The 24,817-nt window shown below is 40.7% G+C and overlaps 1 protein-coding gene across 1 annotated transcript in view; it reads left to right on the top strand.

Moving 5' to 3' along the window:
• Positions 1 to 2,456: 2,456 nt before the first annotated feature.
• TGFB2 (transforming growth factor beta 2) overlaps positions 2,457 to 24,817 on the top strand; it is a 91,824-nt gene continuing 69,463 nt past the window's right edge. Inside the window, exon 1 of the mRNA XM_034427843.3 lies at positions 2,457 to 5,037. Coding sequence (XP_034283734.1) covers positions 4,692 to 5,037 — 346 coding nt within the window. The 5' untranslated portion in view covers positions 2,457 to 4,691. The remainder of the gene's footprint in view (positions 5,038 to 24,817) is intronic.

Genomic DNA, 24,817 nt, shown 5'->3' with positions numbered 1-24,817 from the left:
TAATCTGTTTCAACCAATTATCTGAGCATATGCTGACCTTAATGTTGAGTCATTTGTTCTATTCAATTAATAATTGTTATGATGGACCAAATTTTCAAAAATAGCTGAATAGCTTTTATAGCTGAAGACAAGGTTCTACATCACTTGAAGAAGTGCTCCTTTGGAAATCTTTCTCATCCCCTAAACACCTTTTTTGTGGAAATGCCAGCCTAACAACCTCTTTGTCTAGCAAAGAGCCTAAATTGTATTGAACCAGGACAAAAAGTCTACCCACTATCAGGGTGGATAAAAATCAATGATTTTTTTAAAAAAATTAAAAAAAATCAGATTTTTTTGATTTAAATCGGATTTTTTTGATTTTTATCAAATTTATTTTAATAAAAAACTTTTGGGGTAAAAATCTATCGTAAGATAGTTTTCTATTTAAGATACATAAATAATTTAGTTTATTCAGCATGGAATGGAGCTTAGTTATGTAGCATGAGGCTGTATATTCTGCAACACTGGGACTATAGGTGAGTCAACAGTGGGTCAAAGGAGTAGCAGAGATGACAGTTGTTCTTTAAAAATTATGATTTAAATTGAGTTGATTTAAATCAAGCCTTTTTACTAGTGATTTAAATCATGATTTAAATTGTGCTTTAAATCAACTCGATTTAAATCAAATCCACCCTGCCCACTATAAACATAAAAACTTTGAAAAACTTGTTTAAACATTACAGTTACTTTTCACTTGCTTTGCTGGGGCCCGTGCTTGATAAAACAGGAAAAACAATACAGGAAGCATTAAAAGAATGGCTTATGTTCATATGTGTCTGTCATTAAACTATATGGATTATGTGATATAGCCTTCAGGATGATAACCCTGAATTTAAGATGCCTCCTTCAAAGGAAAGCTTGACAGAAAAAAAATTACAGCATTCTCATCAAATCTTAGACAACATTCCTAAATTATTTGAGAAGAAAAATTCAGGGTACACAAATGAGGTTTAGAACCCCCAGTCCTAAAATTCATACACATCTGGAAATTGATTCTATGTAGAAAGCTCCCCTTCAACTAATGCAGGGGTGTCAAACTTGCATCGTCATATTGTCATATTGTCTTTTTTCCCCTTCACTAAAATGGGGGTGGCCAGCATGTGATACATCAGGCCCGTGGGCTGCCAGTTTGACACTCCTGAACCAGGGGTGAAATTCAGCAGGTTCTGACAGGTTTTAGAGAACCAGTACCGGAAATTTTGAGCAGTTTGGAGAACAGGCAAATACCACCTCTGGCTGGCCTCAGAGTGGGGAAAGAATGGGGATTTTGCAGTATCCTTCTCCTGCCATGCCCATCAAGTCACTCCCACAGAACCGGTAGTAAAAAAAATTGGATTTCACCACTGCCTTGAATTTTTTTTAAAAAAATTGATTTATATGCCGCCCTTCTCCGGAGACTCAGGGTGGCTTACAATGCGTTAAGCAATAGCCTTCATACTTTTGTATATTTATACAAAGTCAGCTTATTGCCCCCACAAATTAGGTCCTCATTTTACCTACCTTAGAAAGGATGGAAGGCTGAGTCAACCTTGAGCCTGGTGAGATTCGAACTTACAGTAATTGCAGACAGCTGGTGTTAATCACAATGCTATCAGTCTGCTGAGCCACCAGGCCTCAGAATTAAGGGAAGCTACGTGCCTGTCAAGAGAACTGCCCTCTTCTGCAATCTGCTAATTAGCAACTGGGAAAGCAGAACATCCAGATTCAGCCACAGTTTTGTTCCATATAGTATTGTGACTTACGGCCGTTTTTCACAGTTATGACCTTTGCAGCATTCCCATGATCATATGTTCAAGATTCAGATCCTTAGCAACTGGTTCATATTTATGAGGGTTGCAATGTCACACAGTCATGTGATTACCTACCTTCTCACAAGAAAAGTCATTGAGGAAGTCAGATTCACTTAGCAATTGGGTTACTAAGTCATCAGCTGCAGTGATTCACTTAACAACTGTGGCAAGAAAGGTCGTAAAATGGGAAACTCACTTAACAAATTTCTTAACATTGGAAATTTTGGACTCAACTGTGGTCATAAGTAGAGGATTACCTGTTCAGAGGGACATCTTTTTTTGCATCATCTTCAACAGTGTAACAGGTGTGCAAGCAGTTTGACAGTGAAAGTGCACCAAGATGTACTTGGGCTGTTTGTGGTTCAGCCAACCATAAAGTGGGGAGGCTGAAAATGCCCATGCAGGACCCTCCCTCCATTTCTTATATTTAATGTGACTCCTGTAGTTGGAGTGGATCTCCAGCCCTGGCATATAAAAAATTTAGATGACCAGATCATGACCAGATCATTTCACTGTAATGTTGAAGCCATTCAACAACTGGGAGCTTGCAGCCACTGAAACGTTTGGCAAAGTTGTTTTTTTTTTTTAAAGCATGCACAAATCATGCCAAAAAGTATGTAGAAACTTAGTTTTATAACTGGGCAAGATTCTACAAATGTAGGCAAGAAAGAGGACATTTGGAACGGAACATATGAATCACAGACAGTGCAAATTTGGGAACCAGTTTGGAGCAAGTGAGACTGAGTCTGCCTGTTCTGTCCAGACTAATTAAAATCGTAACGTTTTATTGTTTTATATATTATTGTTCACATAAAGAGTTGACCGCCTGGATTTCCAGATCTGTTGATTTTAACTCCCTACAGACTCCGGATACCATCACCAACGGAATTCTGGGAACTGAAGTCTAAAACATCTGGAAGGCACCGGGTAGGTAGCCCATTCTAGTTCGCACCTCATGAATCAGAATCACACCCTTAAAAAGAGACACGGCTGTTGCACCTCCATCGCCTCGCGGTAACACCCGACAGCTCTCCCGACCAAAGACACTTTCTGTCACCATCTTTTTGATGCGGACCTACCAGGCTTCCTGCCCCCCGCCCCCGCCGCCCCCACTGGAACAGAGCAAGACGTAGCCCAGGTTCAAGAAGGCGGCAGGGTCCTTATCCGTTAGGTCACTTAAAGTCTGCCGGCTCCCACTCCGCGTCATTTTTGTGGAGGCAGCGGACACACACACACACACACACACACACACACACACCCGCGGTCCGAGAGGACCTTATCAACCCGCCCTCTCCGGCAGAGCGCGAGGTTCTCTGCGGGCGAAAGCCGTGAGTTGAGCGCGGGGGCTCCGAGAGAGGGGAGAGGCTAGAAGACGTGGGGACGAGGGGCGGCGTGCCTGCCAGCCCCATCTCCTCAAGCTCCGTGGGGAAGGAGGGAGCCGTGGGCCAAAAAGAAAAAAAAAAGGAAAGGGAAAGGGAAAAAAAAAAAAGGCACGCCACCTACTACTCCGCGTGGAAAAGTGCCAAGGCGAGGGCGGAAAACGAACTTTGCAATCTCCAGTCTTGGGAGAAAACGCGCGGGTGGAGGGGGCGGAATCCCGAAAGCCTCGGAGAAGCAGCGGTAGCTCAGCCTTCTTGATTCGGTTTGGCTTTTTAAAAACTGAGGAGGAGGACGAGGAGGAGGAGGAGGAGAGGGAGCTCCTGGAAAAGTTGTGCAGCCCTCAGTCGCCAGAGAGAGAGAGAGAGAGAGAAGAGGGAGGGAGGGAGGTGAGCTGGTCGGTTAATGCAAACAGCCTCTGCAGTCCGCCGTCCCCAGGAAAGCAGGACCGTTCAGAATCCTGCCCACGCCGCGAAGGGGGTTGGTGGGCGGGTGTGGAAGAGCAACAGTCGTGGGAGGAGAAGGGAGAGAAGCCGGCAGAACCACCTTGAAGGCGTCCAGCTGTCCCAGGCGCGTCTCGGGGTCTGTCCTGGCGCCGGCACGCGCGTATACACACACACACACACACACGCATCTCTACACACGTGGGCGCATTTCGCCTCCGTTCGCAGCTGGACACCAACCCCCTGGGCCAAAGGGGTGGGGGAGCGACGCACTGATTCCCAGAAGGGGGGCATCACCCAACCCCGGACCTACTTTCCTCCGCCTGCCAGTCGGTGCCATCTCAATTTGGAGCGTGGGAGCTTGTGGGCAGCTGGGCGCCGAGTCTCCGGAGCCCTCGCTTTAGTGGCGGCCAGTTTCCCTTCTTTTTTTCCCCTCCTTCCACGCACTCCTTCAACCCTTAAGATTTTTTAAAATTTCTTTTTGTATGTACCAGACGTTATTCCCTCCACCCCCATCTCTTGGCAACGTTTTTGGGATTTTATTATCTTCTTTAGTAGCCGGGAAGAGAAAAAGCAACCTGCTTTCCTGCTTTGAAGCAACATTTGCAACCTGTTACATTTCTTTTTTATTATTATTATTATTAGGCGCTATCTGTTGCAGGTTTTTTGCTTGTTTTTTGCTTTAATAGAAAGCGATTGCTGGCTTGAACCCGCCACTTTTGCTTGGAGCATCGCATCTGCTAGCAAACTCACTCTTGGACTTGCAACCAATTCAAGCAGTTTGGCGGACCGGCAACTTGGCATATGCTATCTGGACTCACGATCGGGATTGCGTTTATTCTTTCGATCCCTGGTTTTTTGGTTTGTTTGTTTTTTTTTTTAAAGAAGATCTGAGGCTTGTTTGCACATCTTAAACTGCCACGGAGAAAATCCCAGGAAGCATTTTGGTCCTTTCTTTGTGGGAGAAGCCGAACGAAAAGAAGTGTGTTTTGAGTTCTGTTTTATTTTTCACTTTTAAACCTTTTTTTTCCCCTTTCCTAAAATGCACTGCTATCTCCTGAGCGTGCTCCTCACCCTGGATCTGGCCACGGTGGCCTTTGCTCTGTCTACGTGCAGCACCCTAGACACGGACCAGTTCATGCGTAAGCGGATCGAAGCCATCCGAGGCCAGATCCTCAGCAAACTGAAACTCACCAGCCCTCCGGAAGAGTACCCCGAGCCCGAGGAGGTTCCTCCGGAGGTCATCTCAATCTACAATAGCACAAGGGACTTGCTGCAGGAGAAGGCGAACCACAGGGCAGCCTCTTGTGAAAAGGAAAGGAGCGATGAGGAATATTACGCCAAAGAAGTTTACAAAATTGACATGGGGAGTTACCACCCGTCCGCAAGTAAGTCTACTCTGAGTAAATTGTGTGTGCCTGTGCCAGGTAGAGCTTGGTTGCTGTGGGATTGCATAATGTGCCTGACGGGTGCGAGGAGGCGTGGAGAGGTATCTTCACGGTTACCTTGAGACCGCTCAGGTGGAGAGTGCCTGGAGGTTCAGGTCCCACAGAAATTGCAAGGGGGCAGTCCAGAGTAATCCAGAGGTGTGACATCCCAGGCCCCCTCCCCCCCCACATCTTAAAAATGCAGCAAGGGGTTTCCTCTGCAGAAAGGGAGGATGTTGACACAGCCTCCTACCAGTTTTATTTCTGTAATACTTGAACGGTACAGCACAGTGTTATTCCTCAGGATAAAACCCCAAGGAAGTGAGTTAAATTTCATCAGTGAGGTTTACTTGGTAATCAGACTCTATTTGGATCTGAACGCTGGGAATGTTTTGAGTGCCGAGGTGTAAACCTGGGACGGGCTAAGTAAGAAGAGATGTGTGTGCCTCTGAACATCTGCAGAGCGCCTGTCTTGCCCTTCTGTGAGAACTAAACCCTACACAGCCAAACTTAAGCACTTGCAGAGGCTTCACAGCAGAAAACACAAATACAAATTGGGCTTTGCCTTTGGTAAAGAGTACATAACATCCCACCCCACCCCACCCCAATTTGACCAGCTGGTATCTTTGAGGAGCAGATTATATCTGTAAGACTCCTTTTTCTGGTTCTTTCCTGTCATTCTTCCCTGTGTAATATTTCTTCATATTGGGAACTCTAGCTCCCCAGCGCTTTCTCCTTAGATACTCTCCACCTCAGCACTTCATCAGACCCGCTGCTCCAAGTCCCTGATCTTTCTCAGTGAACACCTGGGTCAACAAATCTCACAAAGGGGATTAGCTTACTTGTTAAGCTCCCTCTGACCCCCCCTCAAGGGGTCCACCACCCCCACATCCCTTCCTGTTGCCTTATCAGTTTCCTATCTCTTGTTCCCATCCTGTGGCCTCCTCTTCTCTAGCCACTGCTGGATTATGTTGGAATTGGGCAGGATTTTCAGTGTGGAGGGGGTAAGAAATGGGGAGAATGGAGAAAAACAAGAATTATCTCTGACCCTAAAATTCAAGTTTTTCTTGCCTGCCAAAAAATTGTCCAAACCTGGAAGTTCCACTCTAGGTTTCCTTTTTCAGTTTAATAGTCCGTCATATTTGTGGTCATCTTCTCTCCAGGTACAAAATAAATCTCCCTCCAACATTTTTTTTAAGGGCCAGCTTCCTGGACACAGCCTGGGAATGTGTCAGCTGGAACTGATTAGATGGACTCTCTTCTGAAAATCAGGGCGAGCTTGAAGAAGTTGGCTTCATACAAATCTAAAGGCTGAGCATTCAGGGTTGGCAGTGGCAGAATTCAAATTGCAGCTCCAGTTTGGACTTGCTGTTGGGCTGTGGCCAAAAAGGTCTAGTCAATTAGAGTGCATATATACCCCAAAAGGCAAGATATAAATATAAAAATAACAATGCTCTGCATTGTAACTACAAACAACTCCAGCCCAGTGGAGTTATCTTCACATAAAGGGGCAGGGTTATACTGCTATCCTGTGTGTATTGCATTAATATTAGACAGTGTTGTTGCTTTAACTCTCTGAAATTGTGGACTTTTTTGCTCTTTAGAAAATCAGACTATTAAATATGTGGAAGTCTAATAACTTATTATTATGGTCCAGAGCAGAATTGGAATACCTTAGAACAACGTTTCTCAACCATGTGCTGGCTGGAGAATTCTGGTAGTTGAAGTCCACCCTTCTTAAAGTTGCCAAAGTTAAGAAATACTGTGTTAGAACAATAGTCAAATGTAGGTCAGCTTGAGAAATTTTCTAGGAGGAAGAAAAGGATTGGACTCCATGTGTTCACTAAAGTGCTCACTGATTAATTTTCTAATTTGTTCTCTTCTGCTTCTGTTATATGGAGCCTATATATTGATACCTGACCCATCTCTGAGAAGTAGGTAATGGAGAAGGCATTGCAGCCACCTGGGTAACTCCATACTAGATTCTCTATCTCAATATTCTATTTATTTTGACTGTTACAGAGGTGTAACTTTGAGGCTTGCTGGGGCACGCCAGTGAGAGTCAGGGAGCGAGAGTGCCAGCCAGCAATTTCTGCACCCACTTCTCAGTGAGCTGCCTTCTCTCTCTCTTTTTTTTTTATTGTCAAATGACAATCCAAGGAAGAGGACACCCTGGGAATCAAAGGGCTTTATTATTGTAATTAAGGCACCATCCAGAAGTCTTATGATAAATACACTCCACCCTTGCTGCCCTGAGGGAAAAAACATTTTGCAGAACGTGCTGGAGCCAAGCAGGGATGTGCAAGCTCTCTGATATAATTTGTGGCAATGCTGAAATGCAGAAGAGAACTCGAGACATTAGAATGCACACGTACATAGTGCGTGTACACACATCCGCACATGCAGTTGCCTGCCCCCCCCCATGTGTCTTAACATGCAAAAACTCATTTCTTTTGTGACTGTTTACCATCTTAAATAACCTCCCAATCCCTTTGATCATGTTTCTGATGTGGCTGAGCCATAGAAAGAGGCAGGGTTATCCAGAGTGATCGGTTTACAGCTATGCATTGTTTTTTCTGGAAAATTTAATTGTCCGTGGAAAATGAAGGGTTATCTTGGCATGAACGCAAAAGTGCCCCCGACACTTTTGGATCCCTTTGCCTGGATTTGAAATAGAACAGCAGAAAAGGACAAGTGGAGGTTGCAGGCCTTGGCCAATAGGGAGCATCAGATGTTCAAGAGCCCATAGCTAGCTAGCTTGCTTGCTTGCTTACTGCAGCCAGGCCTCCTGTGCAAATACTTGGTTGAGAAGATCAGAGTAAAAGAGTTAACCATTTTTCCACTGCTGTCTAGTTATACGTTAGGCTGGATGAGCCGTTCTGAAGGGGGGGAAAAGCGTACACAGTCAAGAAGAAACGGCTACAATATAAATGAGAAAACACAAGGCTAGGCTGCTCTGCACCGTTTCCCTTCAGCCTTAAAAGGTTTAAGTCTCTAGTACCAGTCAAGCAGACAATGTGATGGTGGTGGGAGGGGAGGAGATCTCCGCAAACACACTGAGGTCATAGAGTAAAAGGCCTGGGAAAGAGTAATCATTCAGGGTTTTTTTTTTTAAAGAAACTTTTTTTAAACCACAGAGACATTAGCATTTGGTAACAGACTTCAGCTCAAATATTACAAATATGCTCTAATTATACTCATAGTTGGCTATATATCACTGCGCAGATCCCTGATAGGTCTTTGAGGGACATTTTGTAAATATTTTTAGCAATGAAGAGATTTAAAAGGAAAACCCAGAGATATTGTATATATCTCAAGGCATATTTTGTCTTCAATATTATCTTTGGCCAACTGTTCTATATAAATACAGTAAATATGAATAGCCCTGGCATGGTGCCAATCTCCTGGGATGAATTTTAGTCAGAAGGTATTTATGGGATATGCATAATACTGTGTCAACATTTAAAGAAGGAACCTGATTAGTTCAGAATTTATTCACATTAAACTTTTCGTGTGCTGCTGGGTTAAGACTTGAAGTAGAATTGTGCTAAAATTTTGCCAGTTCATTTACACATAGGGAATAAAAGGGCATTTGGCTTCTCCTGGATGGGCTGAAGGAGCTGTAAAAGATATCAGGATAGGTTGCTTAATGTGTCCCCCAAAACCACTGAACTGGATTTTCTGCGAAATAGGCAAAGACATGCCAGTCTGATTACTTTCCTTAACCTAGCTTCTGTATAAGCATTCCCAGTGAAGTTTCTGAGTAGATAGATGTGTATTAATTTAGAATCAATATATATTTCTGAATCATCAGTTTGTATTAGCATTCTATTTCCACTTCCTATTCTGCTAGAAAATTCTCTTCTGATTGCAATGGATCCGACTTCCATCTAAAGCAGGGGTGTCAAACTGGTATCATCACAGCGTCATCACGTGACATATCGCTACTTTTTCCTCCTTCGCTAAATCAGGCGTGGGCGTGGCCAGCGTGTGACACATCCGGTCCACGGGCCGCAAGTTTAACACCCCTGATCTAGGCTGTACATGAAATATTTATCACAACACTGTATCAGTTATTTTCTTTCCTAGGTTTCCTAGGAGCATGCCATAACATTTAAAATAAAAGACTGATAAAGCTGCTAACTCCACTAGTTGTATTGAGTTAGTAAATGTTTGTCTGTCTGTCTGCTTTGTGCCAATTGCACTCATAAATAGTAAGGTCAAGAGTGAGAAGGAATAAACTAGTAAAGCACCTTCCCTGCTTAAATCAGTTATTCATTCTTAATATAAAAATACAGCCAGCTACAAACCGGTATGAATATGACATCTACACACACACACACACACATATATATATATTAGATATAGAATCCTGAACATACTTTTTAGCAGGTTGATCCTATTAAACTCAGTGGAACCTTCACTCATATTAATGCACATATAGTTGAGCAAAAGCAGATTTCCCAAACCCAGTACTTTTTTTGGATATGCTGGGATTACAATTTATGGCTGGGTGGGGGTTGGTAAAGGCTGAGCAAGAGCCTGCTCTTCATTTTGGCGTAATCCAGTTGAGCTGCTTCACATCATCAAATACATTTTCTGCTGTGCACACACAGACATGAGTCACTCCTTCAGCTTTTCAAGTTCACGTATAAAATTAAACACAATGTCCACAGTATAACTGTGCTTGAAGGGAAAACCTGGTGCTGGAGCATTTTGGGTATTCTCCTCCTTACATATCAGTGTTGATTTATGAGTAGCACAAGGTTCTATGTATAGTACCAGGTTTGAGCATATCAAGCACAAACCATTAAGAGATGCGGAATCAGTGGCCTTCCAGATGTTGCTGAACTACAGCTCCCAACATTCCTCACCATATGAGAAATATAACAATACAAGTAGTCCTCGAGTTACAGCAATTCGCTTAGGGACCACTCAAAGTTAACAGTAAAAGGACTTACAACCGTTTTTCACAGTTATGACATTTCCAGCATCCCCATGATTAAGTGATCAACATTCAGATGCTTAGCAACTGGTTCATATTTATGACCGATGTTGTGTCCCAAGATCATGTGATCACCTTTTGCAGCCTTCTAACAAGCAAAATCAACGGAGAAGGCAGATTCACTTAATAACCGGGTTACTAACTTTATCAACTGCAGTGATTCACTTAACAACTGAGGCAAGAAAGGTCATAAAATGGGGCAAAATTAACTTTTAACAAATGGGTCACTTAACAACAGACATTTTTGAGCTCCGTTGTAGTCATAAGCCGAGGACTACCTGTATTAGGAGGGCTGCAAAGCCCATCCTGCACTGTCTGTTGAAAGTTGTGTTCTGTGTGGTCTGAAATAGGTTGAATCAGGTTGTGGAAATCCTTGGAAACCGATACTTCACAATGTTTGAGATTGCACACATAACACCTTTCCTTGACCCATTAAAGCAGGGGTGAAATCTCCTTCCCTTCCCTACCGCATGTGCGCCTCATGTGCAATTTTAGATCCTCTCCGCATGCGCAAAGCCTTCTGCACATGCACAGAGGGTCAAAAACAGGTTACTTCCTGGTTAAAACCAGGAAGTTAAAACCAGGAAGTAACAACGTCTGGGTGGGTGGACGGAGCCTTGCGCTGCCATCGCTACTGGTTCGCCAACCACCCGCCACCGCTACCTATTCACCCGAACCGGTAGCATTTCACCCCTGCATTAAAGCAACCATGTAGTTTTCCAGGTTCACTCAACTACTTTGGAAACTGCTGCTGCCAGTGATGGGTTCCACATGGTGCAAAATATCACCATTTTGCTGTGCTGAGAAAAAAGTGATACAAAGCAGTTATGTGTACATAGTTTGGGCCGGTTCGGGTGAGCCGGTAGTGATGATGTGATGTCACCGAACTAATTCTCTTTGACTGGGAGCTGTGCCCTCCTGCCTGCCCCTGTGTTAAACTTACCTTTATTTCTTGTTTTTTAGCCCAGCTGATAGGTTTGGCAGAGTGGATTGCCGCACCTCAGCTGGGCAGAAACTTAATGCTCTTGTGCGGAGTGCAAGTTCGGCATGTGTGCGAGCAAAGCAAGTATGCACGTGGCAATCGCACGCAAAGTGCATGCGCGAAGAGAACCGGTGGTAACACCAGTTGGAACCCACCACTGATTGCCACCTGCTATAACTTGCATTCCCAGACACTCAGAATCAAATACGTATAATTGGATACAGTAGTAATGTTAAGGAGTGTTTGAGATTAAATTGCTGATGAATTGGCCTTTTTATTTCAATTGCCATTGCTTCTTCTCATTCTGCAACTGAATTTTTGGCCATTCAGAGCTTGGAAGTAAAATTAGAATCACGTGAGAAAGTAGTTTATTCTAAGGATTATTAGCGTACCTTTCTAGAATCTAAAATTGCATAACTGGGCTTTAATACATATAAAAGAGCCAATTATGTCTTTTTCTTTGCTTTTTTTTTTTCCGAGGAAAAACTTTTTTTTTTCTTTAGCTATAATGAGAGTTTTGCTTGAGTAAGAACTGGGCTTAAGTTTAGAGAGTAATTTATCACTTTGATGTTCAGAGGTTGGGATATAAATTTACAGAGTCCCGAAAAACTGCAACTGTTTATACTTTTTGTAGCAGTTCCACATGAAAGTTAAAATAATTTAATGCAGAACAGTTCACCGCCACCTCCGCCCCTGTACTCTTTGAATCTCTGGTTTGTACCTCAGCTTTACAAGTGCTGCTGGTGTGATTTATCCTTCTGTTAGTTCGAATATTCACTCATGTCTTTCCCCCCTCCCCCTTTGCTCAGCATTTTATCTAATGAAAGAAAACATTCTAAACTAACAGCATAGAATGGTTTAGTTCTATTTTATCAATGAGGAATTGGATTTACCAGTGTTTATAAGGGTGCTAATTCTTTGCCTTCAAAGGAGTTGGGTTACTAGCCTAGTGAAGGCAGGGCTTTGTTTTTGTTTTCCGAGAGTGTAACAGGGTTGCAAGACAGTCACGGATGAGGGCAAAACTAAGCCAGAATTTACTAGAAAGCCACTAACTCTGTGAGACTCCCTTCCAGTGCATTGGCTTGGCCTCCAAAAAAATTCACTTAAGGGATTGAGAGTTGAGAAAAAGAATGGGAGGAGCTTCAGCAAGAGTGTAAAGAAATATGTTGTTTCACAGCTGTGAAAGATGTTGTCTTTTGGCATGTCAGAGGTCAAGAAACATGTGTGGAATGTTGCTAAACTCCAACTTGCAAAAAGGACATGACTGACGCAAATAATACAATTTATGTAATTTGCATGACATTGTGATACAGACAATGTCACCTGAATCCTTTCCCATGAACTCCCATGAATAGTGATGGTGCTCCATCCCTCTTGGGATGAGGTGATGGGTTTCTGGAAGAAAGAAAGAGACAGAAGCATTATTGGGGAATCTGCTGAAACATGAAGGATTGTACTGAATTTTTGACAACATATTTTAAGGTGAGAAGAAGATGGACAATTAACTGGTACTCAAGTTACAGTAAAATTTTTGAGAAACGATTAACACGTGGCCTGCAAAGTCTTGAGAATTCTGCTTCAGGCTGAATTTTATCCATGAAATGCTGAAGTTTTTGAAATTGTACCTTTCTCCAACCTTTATTTTGATTCAAGAGTGTGAAATCTATCCTCTTTCAATTAGTACACAAATTTATCTAGAATAAATGGAAGGCCTGAATCAATTCATTGTGTGAATCTTTATTAATAATTTATATGAGGTACTTGCTTTTTAAATTAATCTGCATCTTGTATGATATAATTACCTGATAGACTCAAACTGGTGTAACAAATTCTTTCAAATAAATTGCATGCTTCAACTATTCTATAGACTCACAATTATTTTTGTAACATTCATTATGGCATTATTGCAAATTCTGCTGAGCTGGGAAACAATACTCTTAGGAATTTATCAGGAAATGTCAGGAACTGAAGTCCCACTATACCTGGAAGACATCACTAGAATCCTAATAATGTGCCCTTGGGGAAACTGACGTTGGATGAGGTTCTCTCTTTTTGGAAAGGAGATTGAATCCTGACCTTTCAGAGGGAATCATATTTGGGCAAAACTGATAGGTTTTAAATAAATTTGCGCCCAACTTCCTTCAGTGTTGATCACATGAAACAATGAGCTGCTGAATGGAAAAAGTATTCCATTTTCAGTTGGCTGTAGTTTTAAAGAAAGAAGATCAGCTTTCTTCTCTACCTCTTCGTTTTATAATGAAAACTATGAATTGAGAGAAGTGAACTCTGACACAGAAGTTCTTTTAGAAATGAAAAGGTAAATTCATGCCAAAATAAATGTGCCAGCCTTGAAAATATACCACAGAGGCTTTGTAGTTTTTCATGAATTGAAGAAGTTGTGGGTTCTTGTGCCTCTTGTCACATTTGTGATTCAACTTATAAGGTGTGTTCCTTTAATATGTTGTAATGTCACTTTGGTATTTTGGAAGCATGCTTTTTTGTTACTTTCTTAAAATTGTTGTATTTATTGATGTTATTATAGCTGCTTCTGATACCTCTAAACTGCCATATATGGTTCTGTTTGTAGCTTTTTATGATGTTTTGCTTTTCTTCTCATAAGTTTTAATTCTCAAACACTGCTTAGAAAAGCTGTAGTTATTGAGCTATATGGAATAAGTAAATAAATTAAGGTGGGTTCTAGCTTTCCTGATAACCAAAAGAAAGCGAATAAATGTTTGCAGACTTGAAATATAAATAACATTTTGTTGGTCATAAGAATATAAGATCTCTGCTGAATTAGACCATAAATTCTCTTAGTCCAGCTTTTGGAATCAGGCAATGGCCAGCTACAAGAATTTTGGGAATGGAATATAGTAGCTCCCACATTATCTCCCACATACCAGTTGTTCCCAGAAACCAATATTTAAGGTATGCTACTTGTGACTGAAGATGCCATCAGTGTTAGTTGCCTTATATACCTTATTCTCTGTGACTCTGCCCAGTCCCCTTTTGAAACAATTCAGAATGGCTGTTGTTGTCATGAAGTCGTGTCTGACCCATCGCAACCCCATGGACAACGTTCCTTCAGGCCTTCCTGTCCTCTACCATTTCCTGGAGTCCATTTAAGCTCACGCCGACTGCTTCAGTGACTCTATCCAGCCACCTCGTTCTCTGTCGTCTTCTTTTGCCCTCAATCATTCCCAGAATTAGGCTCTTCTCCAGTGAATTCTTCCTTCTCATTAGGTGGCCAAAGTATTTGAGCTTCATCTTCAGGATCTGGCCTTGTAAAGAGCAGTCAGGATTGATCTCCTCTAGGACTGACCAGTTTGATCACCTTGCAGTCCAAGGGACTCGCAGGAGTCTTCTCTAGCACCATAGTTCAAAGGCCTCAATTCTTTGGCGCTCAGCCTTTCTTATGGTCCAACTTTCACAACCATACATTGCAACTGGGAAAACCATAGCCTTGTCTATACACAGTTTTGTTGGCAGGGTGATGTCTCTGCTTTTTAGAATGCTGTCTAGATTTGCCATAGCTTTCCTCCCCAGGATCAAGCGTCTTTTAATTTCTCGGCTGTAGTCCCCATCTGCGGTGATCTTGAAGCCCAGGAAAATAAAATCTGTCACTACCTCCATTTCTTCCCCATCTATTTGCCAGGAATTGATAGGGCCGGATGCCGTGATCTTAGTTTTCTTAATGTTGAGTTTCAACCCAACTTTTGCACTCTCTGCCTTCACCCGCATCAAGAAGCTTTTTAGTTCCTGTTCACTTTCTGCTATTAGAGTGGTATCATCTGTATATCTGAGGTTGTTGATATTTCTCCTGGCAATCTGAATTCAACTTTTGATTCACCTAGCCCCAACTTTCTCAAGATGTGCTTGCATACAAGTTAAATAGGCAGAGTGACAGTATACAGCCTAGCCAAACTCCTTTCTCAATTTTGAACCAATCAGTGGTTCTGTGTCCAGTTCTCACTGTTGCTTCTTGACCTGCATATAGGTTTCTCAAGAGACAAATAAGATGGTCTGGTACTCCCATCTCTTTAAGAACTTGACACAATTCGTTGTGATCCACACAATCAAAGGCTTTAGCATAGTCAATGAAGCAGAAGTAGATGTTTTTCTGGAACTCCCTAGCTTTCTCCATGATCCAGCGTATGTTGGCAATTTGATCTCTAGTTCTTCTGCCTCTTCGAAATCCTGCCTCTACTTCTGGTAGTTCTCGGTCCACATACTGCTGGAGCCTAGCTTGTAGGATTTTGAGCATAACTTTACTAGCATGTGAAATGAATGCAATGGTGTGGTAGTTTGAACATTCTTTGGCATTGCCCTTCTTTGGAATTGGAATGTACGCTGACCTTTTCCAATCCTGTGGCCACTGTTGAGTTTTCCAAATTTGCTGGCAAATTGAATGTAGCACTTTTATTGCATCATCTTTTAAGATTTTGAATAGCTCAGCTGGAATACTGTCACCTCCACTAGCTTTGTTGCTGCTCAGATTTCCTAAGGCCCATTTGACTTCACTTTCTAGGATGTCTGGCTCGAGGTCAGTGACCACCCCATTGTGGTTATCAGGGACGTTAAGCTCGTTCTTGTATAGTTCTTCTGTATAATTTTGCCACTTCTGCTTAATCTCTTCTGCCTCTGTTAGGTCCCTGCTATTTTGGTCCTTTATCATGCCCATCTTTGCATGAAACGTTCCCTTCATATCTCCAATTTTCTTGAAGAGATCTCTGGTCCTCCCTATTCTATTGTTTTTTTTTATTTCTTTGCACTGTTCATTTAAGAAGGTATTCTTATATCTTCTAGCTATTCTCTGGCATTCTGCATTCAATTTGGAGTATCTTTCTCTCTTGCCTTTTGCTTCCCTTCTTTCCTCAGCTATTTGTAAAGCTTCCTGAGACAGACATTTTGCTTTCTTCCATTCCTTTTTCTTTGGGATGGTTTTACTTGCTACCTTTTGTACGATGTTACGAACCTCTGTCCATAGTTCTTCAGGCATTTTGTCTATCAGATTTAATTCCTTAAATCTATTCGTCACATCTACTGTATACTCATCAGGGATATGATTTAGTTCATACCTGAAAGTAGGGGAAAGAACTAGTGCTTTCCCCAATTTTCTTTAATTTAAGCCTAAATTTTGGAATGAGAAGCTCATGATCTGAGCCACAGTCAGCTCCTGGTCTTGTTTTACTGACTATGCTGCAGAACACATAGTCAATCTGATTTCTGTGGTGACTGGTGATGTCCATGTGTAGAGTCATCTCTTGGGTTGTTGGAAAAGAGTGTTTGCTATGACTATCGTATTCTCTTGACAAAATTCTACCAGCCTGTGCCCTGCTTCATTTTGTATGCCAAGGCCAAACTTGCCTGTTATTCTGATTATCCTTTGGCTTCCTACTTTAGCATTCCAATCCCCCATGATGATAAGGACATCAATTTTTGGTGTTAATTCTAGAAGGTGTTGTAGGGCTTCATAGAACCAGTCAACTTCATCCTCTTCCACACCAGTGGTTGGGGCATAGACTTGGACTACAGAATGGTTTGCCTTGGATTTGAACTGAGATCATTCTGTCATATTGTGGATTGTATCCCAGTCCTGCTTTTCCTATTCTTTTATTGATTATGAAGGCTACTCCATTTCTTCTGAGAGATTCTTGCCCGCTGTAGTATACCTGATGGTCATCTGAAGTAAATTCACCCATTCCTGTCCATTTTAGTTCGCTGATTCCTAAAATGTTGATGTTCAGTCTTGTCATCTCGTTTGACCACGTCCAGCTTGCCTTGATTCATGGATCTTACATTCCAGGTTCCTATGAAGTATAGATCTTTACAGCATTGGACTTTCCTTTCACCACCAGATACATCCACAGCTGAGTGTCCTTTCAGCTTTGACCCAGTCGCTTCATTCTTTCTGGCCCTACTAGTACTAGCCCTCTGCTCTTCCCCAGTAGCATATTGGACAACTTCCGACCTGAGGGACTCATCTTCCAGCAGCATATCTTTTTTCCTTTTGGTACTGTCCATGGGGTTTTCATGGCAAAGATATATCAGAATGGCTGCTAGGATTAAGATGGCAAATTTCACAGTTTAATTATATGCTTTGTGAAGAAGTACTTCCTTCCATCAATCCCTAATCTCCTGCATCAGATGGTCTTTTGAAATTATGAAAGATGGAGAAAAAGTTATCGTCTTTTTTCTGTGTTATCCCTTGAGGGTGGCAGGTTAAGTTTGTATGAGGGCATTATTATATGGGCAGTTCTATTTTCAGTTACCTTCCTAATGTTTCTAGGAATAGAATTTCTCTTTTTATAGCAGCTGCTCCCTGGCTGACCTTTTCCTCAAGCTGCCCATCATGACTCCAGGATCCCTTTTCTAGCACTGCCAGTTTAGACCAATGGATTAATGCCTAGATGAAGTTTGTAGATGATGGATAGACGGATGATAGATCAGTGTTAGTATGCATCATTTGCACATGTATAAGCATAAGGAAAGGATTTCATTCAGGGAGTGACTATGTAAGTACTCATATTCTTTTCTATGCATAGAAAATGTGGGTTGCCCTTCTGTTCTATATGTGATTAATACTTCCCACATCCCTTAGCATAGGGGTATCAAACATGTGTCTTCACAGTGGCATCACGTGACTTCCCCCCCTTTTGATAAACCGGACATGGGCGTGGCCAGTGTGTGAGACATCCAGCCCGCAGGCCATGAGTTTGACAGCCCTGCCTTAGCATATTTGGCTTCAATTGGAATGGAATGCTGGGATTCCTTTTTCCATAGGCATGGATGGCAGCCATTGACTTTTTGGGGGAGAGAAAAGGGATGTTTTGGGGAAGCCAGTTCTGGAACATAGCAGATACCCATAGTCTTCATTGTTGTAATTCCTTGCATTTCCCCACTCAACTTAATGGAAACCATGAACATTTGGTGACTTGCACTTATTGTAATCTACACAGAAGTTGAATGCTATTTCTTAGCTGCTATTTTTAGATTGCAATTAGGCAACAGAACACTTATAGCAGCCCTTTACTTGAGCATGAAAACTTCTTATTTTTGTCCCACCTTTTCTGTCCAGGATTTTTACAGCTCTCCTCTTTAGAATCAGCTTCTAAAGAACTTCTTTTCCTAAATATGTGCTGCTAACTGTCAACATTCCCAGGAAATGAAATATGAGGCATTGGTGTGTGAGAAGCTTTCTCTTTCCAGTGACAGTGTGATCCTAAAGAACCTTTTCCAGCTGGCTTCTGGCTTCCTTTGCCTGCACAGTGTCTCTCATCTCAGCCTTTCTGCATTACCGATTCAACCAAATTTCCAATGCATTTTGACAAAACAAGTCTTCATGAGAATACACAAATGTTTTCATTCCCATTACAAATCATACCTTACAATTTTTATTTTTATTTTTGCTTTTTAATGCTCCCTAACCCTAACCCCTTCAGCCTTGGACTGTGGTGCTTCTTCAGGTTTTAATTTAAATTCTTAATAAACTAGGAATGCTTCATCAACAGGATTGTCAGGGAGGAAAAGACTGTTGTTTTTGTTTAGGTTGGCTTTTCCTATCCATGTGTCCTTCTGATGTATTGGGACTGCAGTTCTCAGAATTCCTAGATGGTGTGCTGGCTGGGGATTCTGGGCCTTCTAGTCCCAATACATTCAGAAGACACCAGGCTGAGGAAGCCCAAAATAAAATGTGTTGGCATCCCAGTTGTCATTGTGGATTAGTTTTCTTTTTGTTTGGTTTTTTGGAAATGGCTTTTCCCAAAGAATGGGTATTTACCTTGCAGCTGAGAACCATCTGCTGTGAAAGGGGATTGCTTCCCTTTTCTGACCAAACTATAACCAGGCCATCATTATTTTGATCTAATACCTATGACTACAACAATTGCCGTGCCAAATGCAAAAAAATATAAGAGGAGTTGTCTGCTTTGGGTAATTTGCTAAAGATGCATAATAGGGAAGGGAGGAAAGTGCCATTAGTAGAGATGAACTAATCTGTCAAGTTCAATTTCACTCATTTCTTATTTTTCCAAACTTTAGAACTTTGTTCTTTCCTGTTTCTGCAGCAGTTTCTTTCTTACCAAAAAAAAAAAAAAAAGCCACATAAAATGTAGCATGCATTTTACACATGTTTTTTCTAATGTGTACATACATTTTTCTCCTATATACATTTGGTATTCATTTTATATGCTTTTTTTAAAAAATGGAAAAATAGCATGACCAAATTTGGAAAAGGATAAATATAAATGGAAAATTGCATTACAACTCATGCTTCAGTTTAGGAAGTGTGGATTTGCTCACATTAAATCACAGTCCAAAGGAATATCTCCATCCCTGGGCTCAGTTTCAGCATACTTCAAAGCTGTGGTTCTTGGTGTTACAGCAACAAGCCTAAGGATTGTATGCAACCTTCTTTCTTTAGGTCGTGAAGGGAAGATGTTGGTAGGCTGGGAAGTTTTCTTGCCTTTCATGTTAATCTGAGCTAAGATAATGTTTCCTAAAATCATGATAATCTGTAATATTGTTTTTGTCTTTAGGCTAACATTTAAAAAGATGCATTTAGACTGTCCCACTTTTTGGCAATCCCAGAAAATCTTTTCCTATTCTATCTGTGGAACTGTCTTTCCCCAAAGCAATTTGCCTGACCCACTTTTGCTGGCAGAAGGGGTTTACTGTGGACCCCATCAACCAAGGAATTTTATCTAGTGGGATCTAGGAGAAGAGCTTTTTTTGCCATGGCTCCTGCCCTTTGGAACATCTTGCAACAGGAGGTGAGATCTGCTCCCTCTCTATTAACCTTCAGGAAAGACCTTAAAACCTGACTGTGGACTGGAGGTACCTATGAAGGAGAAGCTATTGGCTGGAGGTAGTTGGTGCACTAACAAAATGCCAAACCCTTGCTTTTTGGTATGTTTAAATTTCTGTAATTTTAATCAATTTTTATATGTATTGAATGTTTGCTTTATCTTGATGTAAGCCATTCAGAGTCGTCTGGACCACGAGATGGATAGCAAATAAGTTTGATAATTAATTAATTAATAAAAAGAAATAAATTATAGTGCTCTGATTTTGGATGTTTAGCCTGGTGGTTGGTGATACCACTTAAATACAGTCATGTGGATAAGCCCATAGATTTATAGATGCCAGGGAATTCCCTGCATTTTAGGATCAATTGCCTAAGTTTTATTCATGTTAGTGATCAATGAATTATCACAGGCAAACAAATGGATAATAAGAGTTCTGTTTGCATGATTTTGTGAAGTTATTAGTATTTCTGCTTAACAAAACTTTAAAAATATGATCACCATCTTCTTTTAAAATCTTGCCCAGCATATATTTTCATTTTCTTTGATATGAGGCATTTTCTTTTATTAATTAAAATTGGGTTTTGTATGCATTTTCTCATAATATATACATTTTTGATGTATCAGAGAACTTGCAATTTGGAGAAGTAGAAATACTGATAGATAAGTGTGATTTGGTTTGCAGATTGGTTAGAATTATGCAGGATAGATTAAATTCTCAATCAGATGCAACTCCCACATATTCCTCCTCCATCCATAATTTTTTCTTGATATGTTGGCTGAAAAGATATGCCCTTAAGAATGGAATTGAGTGCTTATTTATTTTTATTTTAATTATCAAAGTTTTATACCATTCAACACACTTTCATGCCCTTCAAAAGCGTCCATTAATTACAAGTTAAAAATCAGATTAAAACAAAAAGGAACAATTGCAAAGTTAAAAGACAGAGGGAGCACTTCCAACTATCAATCACCCCAGGTTTGCATGTCACTCTTGGACCCCCAGGCATTTGGTAGAGCTAGGTCTTAATGCACTTCTGGAAGTCCAGGAGTGGAGGCAAGCTGTTTCATAGGGCAGGCACAATGTCAGCGAAGGCTCTCTTCCTAGAAGACCTTGCCAGTCAAAAATCTTTAACCCATAGGGTCAGAAATATATCCTGCCTGCCGGTCAATGAAATTGAGATGAGACAGTTCCTCAAATAACCTGGATACGGGGATGTTGACTTTGTTTTGAAATGAACAGAGAAAAGAAGAAGTGCATCATTTGCAAAAATTATACCAACAAGAACAGGTGGAGGGGTTACATAGTGTAGTCCCAGTTTCTTCCCTATGCATGGCTGCTGTATTGTCCAAAGCATTGTAATATTTCCTTAAATTTTATTAATGTAAATATATATTATGAACCTTTTTGATTACCTGTCATTTTTATTTTCAGCATTATATTGTTCAAGTAGTCCAGTGACCTTCTTTTTTAAACAGTATTAGCTGCTGATGCTAATGTTGTGCCAAGAATCTCTTGTCACTTAACTATTTTTGTGTGAACTTTACCTCCTTTGGCTCTCTAGATTGCTCAGATCTCCTCTTGCTATTGATGTATCTCCTACTCTCTGTGTGGGTGTAAAAGAGAAAGAAAGAAAGCATGCACAAAATGTTTCTTTAAAAAAAAAAAAAGCTATGATGTGGGCTTCCCTCTTCGATGACAGTGTCATCCTTTACCATTCTTGTTTCATCCACAGATGAAGAACCAAAGGTAAACTAAGCCATAATATCCAAGGAAATCATTTATTTGTTTTAGACTGGCTAGTTTATTTGGTAGATAGATTTTCATGGAGTTTAATTGTGGGATTATCTCTTCCCAGGCAGGAGGAAGCATAAACATAGCCACTGTAATAAAGCAGTATTGGAGGTCCAAAGCGAACAACTCTTCATGAGCTACTGAATCCAAGAGAGCAGTTCAGGGTAGAATGAGTATCAAGGATTTGCACTGTGCTCCATTTCTATCTGTCCCTTTACTTGCTCTTTGCCTATGAGATTACTCATTGGAAGTCATTTCTCTCCGTCTTTGTTCCCAAGCACAACCAGCACAGAACAGATGAGCTTGGTCTCTCCTAACAATTTTGCCTATCCCTGTGTATTCCCTCAGAATAGATTTCCACTCTCAAGATTTGTGTGTGTGTGTATGTTAGTGTGTGTGTGTTTGAGTCAGTGTTGACTCCAGGCCGCTACCTAATCAGACCACCTCAGTTTTCTTGGCAAGATTTTTCAGAAATCGTTTGCCAGTATTTCCTTCCTAGGGCTAAGAGGAGTGACAAGGTCAACTAGCTGGATTTGTGCCCATGAGAACTCAGCTATGTCACAATTCAATTTTCCTTTATACCTCAAATATCTAAAATTTGATTGTAGGAAAAACAGTTCCAGTAGTTTAAGCAGGTGAGTCAAACTACATGCTATAAATGGGAAGCCTTGTAGTCAATGTGATTGAGCATTCCAAGTGATAAAATTGACCAGATATTAAAAGAAGTCCATATCCAAGGAATTTTTTAGCAGGTTCTACTTTATTGTTCTTAGAGATTCTAGTCTTGTAATCAAATGAACTGAAAGATTTCATGAGTACCAGTTTTCTGTAATGGTTCAAAGCACCAGACTAGAAACAAAGAGACAAGGACTTTTAAGTCCCACCTTAGGCATGAAGCCAACTGAGTGACTTTGGGCCAGTCACTCGCTCAGTTCTAGGAAGACGGCCATAGCAAACCACTTTTGAAAATTCTGCCAAGAAAACTGCAGGGACTTGTCCAGGCAATCTCTAAAAGTCAAGAATGACTTGAAGGAGCATGCATGCATGCGCACACACAGAGACACAAATACACATTTAATGCAGTTTGTTTTCAGCAATTTCTATAAAGTTGCTCTTTAAAAAAATGGCTGCAAAAGTCCAAGGGAGGTCTTACCTAACAGAAGGTCCTATCTAACCCTCTTTTTTAAAAAAAAAAGTATGTTTCAGTTTAGTTCAAGCTTTCAGATTTTTTTCTTTTTGCCAAAGCCCAAATTGGAATGCTTGGGGAAATATAATTTAATTTCATTGATTGGGTCAGTATCAGTAGTGGAAATTTCAACACTTCCTGAGAAGAGGCTATCTGCAATCAAGGCACAGGCAAAGCAAAATGAGCAGTAAACAGTTCATCCTTTCCAAAAAAAAATTTTCTTTCCCATAGAAATTTGTGGTATTTTACTCATTTGGCCAGCATCAAATGAGTGTGTTTACCCAAGTATCCTTTTGTTCAAAATCCTGCCTTGAATTTAAAGACAGCCCAACAACTGGGCCCTGTGATTTTGTTTTTCCTTTAAGCATTTGCAAGTCAGCAGCTGGCACATCTCAAATGGAGCTTAGGAGTGAAATAGATCATTGGTCTATTTCATACTGTTTTGGCTGAGAAGCAGCTGATCACAGCACTGTATTTTTCCTTATCCACAAGATGAGAGAATTTAATTGATGAAAAATGGAGAATGTGATTACTGTGGCTCAAAATCCAGTAAATCTTTGAGCTTGCAGAGGAGTATGTGGTACTTCTCTTTCCTATCAGAGATTCAGCTGGGGCTCTTCTAAAAGTTTTAGATGGAAAAACATCCACTTGAATGTCCCCATCATTTTCCTCTCACTGAACCCTAAATCCATTGCTTTCTATCTGTTGCAGTCAATGGTAGTATATGCAGAACATTCAAAGTCCTGAAATATTCTTTGATATTATATTTCAACTCTTTGATTTCCCTGTCTTGAAAAAAAATACCAACCCGAACATTTCTAATATGGAGCTATGCTTTAGGTAGTTCCCATTTCTCCCCTTAAAAAGGCCTTATATTCAGCATATGAATGTATTGGATGTTAAAACAGGCTTATAAAGAAAAGACAACACATATTTACTAGGGAGATTGCTGGCTATTGTGAACTAAAGAAAAATATATAGGCTAATAATAATGATTGAAATTGTATTGGGATTATGAATGTACATAATCCCCAATTATATATGAAATATTCTAAGGACCAACTTTGGCAGTTAAGATATATGCAGACCTAAAAAGAAAACAGTTATGGAGACACTGAGTGGGATACCAAGGGAACTTTCTGTTTATAAATTGCAAGGGGGAAAGAAATAAAGGGCCCAGGAGTTACGCCTATTTATATCCATGCAACAAGATTTGCCGTATAGTATTACAAACTGAAGATCTTGCAGGATCATCTTGTTCCTACCTTATCCAGTAGAGTTTTTCTCCAGATCTGTTTTTTCCAAATGGAAAATGGAAAATCCAACTCTCACCCAAACTTTCTTCCAACTTGTATTCAATAGTACTTCCTGGCAATTCTGGGTATTGTAGTCTGAAACCTTTTGAAGGATTCTAGGCTGGAGAAATGTGGTATACAGAACATATGAAGCAAGCCAGAAGCAAGACTCTTGCCAGCTGTGTAGGAGTAAATGTATCTAGGAATGAAGCCCAAATAAATGGTAAATTCCAGTCTGCAAGGATGGCATGGAAATGTTGTCAAGGCTTACGGTAAAGGCTGAGAGCACCATGCTGTGTACAATCCTTTTTATTGTTATTTTAATCTTTAAATTTTTAATTTTCACAATCGGCATACAGAAGATGATCATACAGTGAAGGAGAGACACAGTTCTGAAATGGGAGGGTGAATAGATGACTAATGTAAGAGAAGCAATAGATTACACTAAAGAAGAACAAACAATATAATCACTGTAAGATAGAGGATCCAAAAAAAAAAAAGGAAATATTTTCCATTTACTGATAAGCTGCTTCAGTTAAAACAGCAACTTGTTACAGAATAAATGGTAGGATATTAAATAAAAAGATTCTGATATATAGATATCAAGGATGTAGCAAGCTAAGGATATTACTGCTACCAGTAGTGAATCATTGGCATCCAGTTATGTGTATTAA

Source organism: Pantherophis guttatus, chromosome 1 (assembly GCF_059756535.1).
Source record: "Pantherophis guttatus breed Tessera chromosome 1, ASM5975653v1, whole genome shotgun sequence".
Lineage (NCBI taxonomy): Eukaryota > Metazoa > Chordata > Lepidosauria > Squamata > Colubridae > Pantherophis > Pantherophis guttatus.
Note: the sequence above shows the minus strand (reverse complement) of the source record. Positions and strands in the feature narration are given on the sequence as shown.